Here is a 7,046-nt window from a genome sequence, read left to right on the forward strand (position 1 = left end):
AGGGGCAACATAACCCATCTACAGAACAGTTCACAGCCTTGTAGGCACAGGATTATACAACAGGTGTGCCAGGGAACAAGGCTGCACAAGGAGCCAGGGTCAAGACCACGCAGGCCTTTTGCATCGGTCAAAGGCATGTAGGCTTTTGTTCTGTTATACTGGGTGGTGAGAACTATCCAAAAGCCTTGTGGAGGAAAGTGACATGTTCTAGACGGTTTCATAACTATTGCGGCAGTAATCTAGAAAAGCCAGCGTGAGGAGTTGACAGTGGGAGTGGAGGAAGTGCGGCCCATGGAGCTGTGCAGCTAATAGAACCAGCAGGGTTTCCTGATGCTTTAGGTACAGAGCAGAGGAAACAGCAGGATTGAGGATGGCTTGAAGTTTGGGAACTTTCTGAATGGATCTGTAAACATTTGATCAAAATATTAGGACATGGTTATAGTTGGCAATTAAACGTTTTTTGTGGTACCAATTTGATATGGTTGTGGAATCTTCACTAGCAGCATTTGTAATCACACTTAAAGGCACACAGAAGTACGTTGTTAAATCGTCTAGTTCTGAAGTTTGGCTAGGAAAAATGCATGCATGGAACAACAGAGAGATAAATATGGATAACTGGTGACATGGAAAAGCCCTCCTCATCTCGTTTTCAGCACTGCAAGCGTGTCAGCATTTCTTTTGTAGCACACTGGTAATGGAAACAGTGGTGTTGAAATCTGTGTGTAAACTGTTGCGAGAAGTCTAATGAATTGAATGAGTGATAATGTACACGTCCAGTTTCGCATTCTTTCGCTGAGGATTGGCTGCTCTGTGCCCCATGTGCTGCCATCATTATCTTTACATGTGGATCAGCACACAGAGTTGTATTTGTTTAAAGTGGCCTCCCTTACTAACCTGTCGAATCCTAGGTCTGGGCCAGTTTTGTTGTCTTGCTTATGAACTCTAATCATATCAGGAACATGTATGCACATGCATTAAGTACTCAGTTCAATGGGTGAACCTTCTCATTAATAAAAGTGTGAATTACTTTTGAATAAATACTATTAAATGTGAGAATTCGTGAAGCTATAATATTAACTTCTCACAAAAAACAAAATATACTAGTTTACTTGGGGGTGACAATTATTTTTTTATTATGAACTATCACTTTTTTGTGCCTTACTGTAGTACTGCATAGGGAAGGGCTAGGGTTTCATCTGGATTGCCGAGGGCATAAAAATAAAATTCAGGAGCATAAGAGGGACCCGAGGCACAATTGAATCCATAAGAGGGACCCGAGGCACAATTGAATCCATTGGCATTTTTTCTGTGTACTCATATTAAAGAACTTATTTGTTTATTTTGCCAGAAAACAACAGCCTGGATGCAGATGCCCACTTTAAACCTTCACCTCTGCCAAGGAACATGTTGAAAAAGAACAGTCCCAGGGAAGAGAAAGAAATGGTGGGAGAAGATAAGGAAAGCATCGTTGGCGAAGAATTAGACTCTCCTTCTGCATCTTATTCTCTCCCAAGACTGAATGGCTTACTTTTAGAAACCGAGAAATCATCGTTCTCTGAAGGTTTGGATCCCGAGGAGGTTAGCACCATTGGACTCGGGCCTTTTTTGCAATTGATTATTTCTAACAGAGAGAGAGAGAGAGAATTGCATCTGTTTTTTTCTGAGAAAGAGAATTGCAACTGATTATTTCTGAGCAGGGTGGGGTGGGGGTGGGGGGCAGGCATGGATAGAGAATGAACGCAGCAAGTTGACTGAGGTTCCTCTGTCTGGTTTTTAAAAACATGTATCATAGTTCATTGAGCTCTCCATATTTGTAAGCTATCTCCTACCATTGTTTTGGGGGGGCTTCCATTTCCCTTTGCTTTGGTTGTTTTTTTTTTTTCCTTTTTTTTTTTTTTTTTCTTTTTTTTTCGTTTTTTCCCTTCCTTCCTTCCCCCTCCCCCGCCATTCTTAGATTAAGTAATCCACACTACTCTTTCTTCAACTTAATGATTTCGGTCATCTCTGATCTAATGTTAAATGTAATATCCATTCATTTTGTGTTTGTTATTGCAATGTTCAACTCTAGCATTGTTACTAGTGCCTTTTCCCATCTTGCTGTGCTCGCCCATGTGTTTATCCACCATTAATGATTTCATCTGGTGACTGAGCCTCCTTGCATTAGCTACTTCAAAGTTCGTGTTTACTGTTTACAACATCTGAGTCATCTCTGAGTTATTTCTAGTTGACTTTCTTGCGAGTCTTTGCATTTTTGGTATGTGTTAGCATTTTCTGTTTCTGCACATATTCAGCGGCTGCTGCCTGTCACTTGCAGGAGAGACGAGGCCTTCTGCTCCCATGAGGACTTACACGCTTGGAAAGTCGTATGGACAGATGTACTCTGCCCTGTCGGGTTGCTATGAGTTGGAAGCAACTCAATGACAGAGAATTTGGAGTTTTAGAAGATAACTGGATAGTATGCATGATGTTTGCAGAGATTCTGGATTCCGTTATGTTCTTCTTACTGTGTTTTCCTAGCGACACTCAAATTCCCAACTCTGGCTCCCCTAGTAGATCTCAAGTACAATGAAAAGCTCCACTTAATTAGTAAGTGCTTCAGCTTCGTAAGACCTTCTAAGATTTTCTCCAAGCCGAAGATCAGAATGAATTTGATATTCATCTTTGGAGATTCATGTCCTTTATCTTGTAGCCCTTCGGTCCAGTTCATTAAGGCTACAGCGTCCTACCACTGTGACCTACACAGATTGGGGGATGCCCTCGATGAAAAGTGCTAACTTGCCGTCCTTACCTGAAGCTGTAGTCTCTCACAGTAGTTTCCTATGTTTCAGCCTTTCTACACTCACCTGGCTGTTTTCCCGCCCTTTTGACAAGTCCCTATACATTCAGACATGTATAAATTTTCTGTACATATACTTTAAAAATATTATGAGGAAGAAAATGCAAATACATATCCAAAATTAAACTTCTCAAATTGAAGATGATTATTCTGTAAATAGATGCTTATCTTCTACTAACCCATGGCCATCGAGTTAATTTCTACTCATAGGGACTCTGTAGGGCAGAGGAGAATTGCCCCATAAGGTGTCTGAGACTGTACATCTTTCCAGGAACAGACAGCCTCATCTTTCTCCCATGGAGAACCACCAGCCTTATAGTTAGCAGCCCAAGTTTAATCCACTGCATCACCAGGGTTCCCTGATGGTTTTTCTAAATATACAAATAGAATGATTTCAGATATAATGCTCCAGTTTTCCGAAAAACTCAGGAGCATGTCATCTACGCATAGTCCTAAAATATTCGGGAGTACCTGGCTACTTTATTTTCTCAAATTGTGTTCTAAAATTTGTTTTCACAAATTGTCTCCATTTGAATAATGTTTGATATAAATGTTTGTCTGCTGCCTTCTTGATACTTGGTAAGAAAGGAAAATTAGAGAAAAAAGTATTAACTCTTTGCCTTAAATATTTATAAGATATTTGATTGTAGAACTGTGAGAGTTTTGAAAATTGCTTAAAAAATACAGAGGTAGCAGTTGGATAAAGAACTGCAATAGCTATTTTGATGACTCTTTTCATGACCAGCATATCTGCATAAAGTAAAGCTTATGAACAATTTGCGTATTTTAGGAGCAAACTCCTATTGTAGATTTCAGTGTTGTGAAATGGTATTAATAATGCTTTTGCCTCTGCAAACCTTGCGAACTAAACTCACGTTTTATTTTAAATAGGGTCCGTCATTAACAAGCCCATCGTCACTGTCCCTTAGAGACAATATTGGAGGTTCTCTTTCACCAGAATCTGGAAAAAAAACAGTCATTACAGGTGGCTATGTTTAATTATCCTAACATGTTTTGAGACACCTCTGTAGCTTAAAATCTGATTTATAAAAGAAATAAGAATCTGTGTCCTTATAGGAAAAACCTTTGTGAGTCTGAGCTCTCACTGCAATTTGCTAGTCACGTACGTGTAGACACAGCACCTAATCGCTGAATGCCAGTTTCCCATACCCATCACCATAAAAGCCACAGCAGCTGCTGCCACCTTTTGAATCTGTTGTGAACATTAAGTGACACTGTGCACGTCAGCCATTGACCCAGTTGCTGACACATACAGTGATCACTCAATGTGAATACTTATTAGTCAAAGTAACCCCAAAAGCCTTATAGACGTATTACAGTTGCGTATGACTTATATCACCCCTCTAGAACAGAGGGGAACTGACCCACAGTGTTCCCGAGACTATAAGTCTTCAGTGAAGTAGACTGCCATTTATTTTCCCCCATGGAGTGGCTAGTGGGTTCAAACTGCCGACCTTAAAAGTTGCAGCTGAGTGCTTTAACCAATGTGCTACCAGGGCTCTGAATTACTATGAATGGCTTAATGTCACAGTCCATAGCACAAGCTAATGCTTAAGTGAGATCTGAGAAAGAGACTAAGTTGAATTGGAATCCATGCACTGCTATGTGAGCAAGTTATCATCTCTGAACCTGTGTACTAAGGAGCCCTTGATGGTGCAGGGGGTTAAGTGTTATATGTTAACCACAGCCTTAGCAGTTCAACCCCACCAGCTGCTGTGCTGGGGAAGCTGCCTGTTCTCATAAAATGTATAGTCTCGGAAACACTGTGCAACAGTTCTACCCCATCTTATAGGATTATTGTGAATTGGAATCGCCTCTGGCAGTGGATTTTTGCTTTGAGCCTGATTATTTACTTTTAATAGAGTAACCTAGCTTACGGGTTGTCGGGAGAACTGAATGAGTTAATCAGTGTGGAGTGCTTAGAACACTATCATAGTATACACACAAGAAAGGTAAGGGATGAGCATTTCATATTCTCTCTTTCCTTAGAGCTATTAGTTGTAGCTCATCGAGGAGTAAAAGGGATAGCTCTTATTCTTAAGCCTGCATATATAACTAAGCATATATATATATATATATGCTGCATATATATATAAGCCTGCATATATATCGCTTACTGACCCATAGCGACCCTATAGGACAGGCGCCGACTCCACCTGTGGGATTCTGAGACGGTAGCTCTTTGGGAGCGTGTGCAATCTCTTTCTCTGAAGGCACAGGTGATGGTTTCCAACTGCAGCCCAACTCATACCCACTATACCACCAGGGTTCCCTGTTAGGTCCTTGGTAGATAGTAGAGTTTTTGTCATTTTAAATATGAGAAAACTGAAGTGTAAGGATATTGGCAGCCATACCCAAGGTTAGTGGTGGAGCCACAATATCAAATCTTTGGGTCAAAATCCTTCTCTTTACTGAGTATCATGAGGGGGTACCCCCCCAAAGTGTAGCTTATATATTAACGCTTTTTCCTGCTTGGCAATCATAGAGCAACTCACTCTGAGTTAGTGCACCCACTGGCGTTGCCTGGGAAGGTTCTTGCTGGTCACAGTGAATTTTTTCTTTTCTTTTTTTTGAATTCTTTCATAAAAGCAGTTTAACTTAAACCTCGTTTCTTTGTGATGGCATGCAGCTGTGAAATTCTGTTACCTGCTTGGGAAAAATGCCGCAGAAACTGTTGGGATGTTGACTACAGCTTACAAGGACAGCACTCTGGGACAAACTCAAGTGTATGAGTGGTTTTCTCGTTTCAAAAAAAGTGAAATGTCGATTGATGACATACCTCATTCTTGACGTCCGTCAACTTCCCAAACGGACGAAAATGTCAACTTTTAGCGCATTTGGAGTTTGTTCCACCAGATCAGAGTATGAACCAAGCTTTCTATTTAGAAGTTCTGAAGATATTGTATTACAGTGTATAACAAAAAAGGCCTGCTTTGTGGCACACAGGGGACTTGGTTAGCTACCACGACAATGCACCTGCTCATGTAATCATCTCAGTGTGCCTGCAATTGGCAAAAAACAGCATGCCTCTCTTTCCCCACTCATTTTACTCACCTAATCTGTCTCAGCGTGACTTCTTTTTGTTTCCTCGAATGAAGAGGGACATGAAAGGGTAGCAATTTGATGACATAGAAGAGGTGAAGAAAAAAAACGAGGGAGGTGCTGTCAGCCATCCAAACCTGAGTTTGAAAAATGTTTCCAAGAATGGAATCACCGATTTGACAAATGTATTAATTAAGTTAATGAAGAGTACTTTGAAGGTAATAAGGTTGTTTTGTAAAAAAAAAAAAAAATTTTAATACATTCCTTTGGAAAAATCTGGTTTAGGGGTGGTATCCCCTTATACTTATTAACAATATTAAAGAATCTAATAATGATCATTTCAGTCATAATTATTCTCTAAGATATGAATGTATAATTACAATAAAAAGTTATTTTAAATCTTACTTACCTCAGAAAAAGCACAAGCAAAATAGTTTCCTGCAAAACAGCAAGATGAAGACCTTTGCCAGTGAAGAGCGAGGGGTCGCCAAAGAGGTTGCCCCTCTCAGAACTGCAAGTTGCTGGCTCCTACCGTGAGCAGTATTATTTCTCTGGTGCGTTGCAGTGTGATGAAGCGCAGTACTAGCATTCATTCTGCAAGAGTAAAGCTGGGCACTGAAACAAGTAATGGGCCTGCCCTTACTGCCATGGGGGCATAGTGGGTTTAGCACGAGTTGCAAGCTAGCAGTTTGACACCACCATCCACTCCATGAGAGAAAGAGGAGGCTTTCTACGACTCCTTTGGTCTCAGAAACCCACAGGGACAGTTCAGCTCTGTAGTTCAACCATGCAGGGTCACTCTGGAGTCAGAAGCACCTCGCAGGTAGTGAGTTTGGTTTGGAGGTCTAGGTATAGGTGCAATACAAAATGGACCAGCGACAGTCATTGTATAAAGGAAAACAAGTCATTTGCTATCTAGATAATTCAATAAGGAATTTTAATATTGTTGCTCTATCTCAAAATAGGTCAGACTGAAGAATTCACTGAAAATCTTCATTCCTTGAAATCAAAAGAAAATGAAGAGAATTCATTTTTTATGGACTTGGTTCCTACCGCGTTTGAGAAAGCCAAGCAAAGTCAAGTGATTGCTGATTCTCCTGAAGGAGAAACGGGGGAGGCAGTCCTGAGTGCGGAGGACAGCTTCGCA

At 40.7% G+C, this 7,046-nt stretch overlaps 1 protein-coding gene across 1 annotated transcript in view; it reads left to right on the forward strand.

The window, feature by feature from the left end:
* The window catches only part of MAP9 (microtubule associated protein 9), a 40,870-nt gene that overhangs the window by 10,011 nt on the left and 23,813 nt on the right, over positions 1 to 7,046 (forward strand). Inside the window, exons 4-6 of the mRNA XM_013006171.2 lie at positions 1,349 to 1,578; positions 3,728 to 3,821; positions 6,865 to 7,043. Of these exons, the coding sequence (XP_012861625.1) occupies positions 1,349 to 1,578; positions 3,728 to 3,821; positions 6,865 to 7,043 (503 nt within the window). The remainder of the gene's footprint in view (positions 1 to 1,348; positions 1,579 to 3,727; positions 3,822 to 6,864; positions 7,044 to 7,046) is intronic.

The sequence above is a fragment of the Echinops telfairi genome, unplaced genomic scaffold (assembly GCF_000313985.2).
Source record: "Echinops telfairi isolate 266 unplaced genomic scaffold, ASM31398v2 ScPeMD7_5868;HRSCAF=6743_1, whole genome shotgun sequence".
NCBI classification, from domain to species: domain Eukaryota; kingdom Metazoa; phylum Chordata; class Mammalia; order Afrosoricida; family Tenrecidae; genus Echinops; species Echinops telfairi.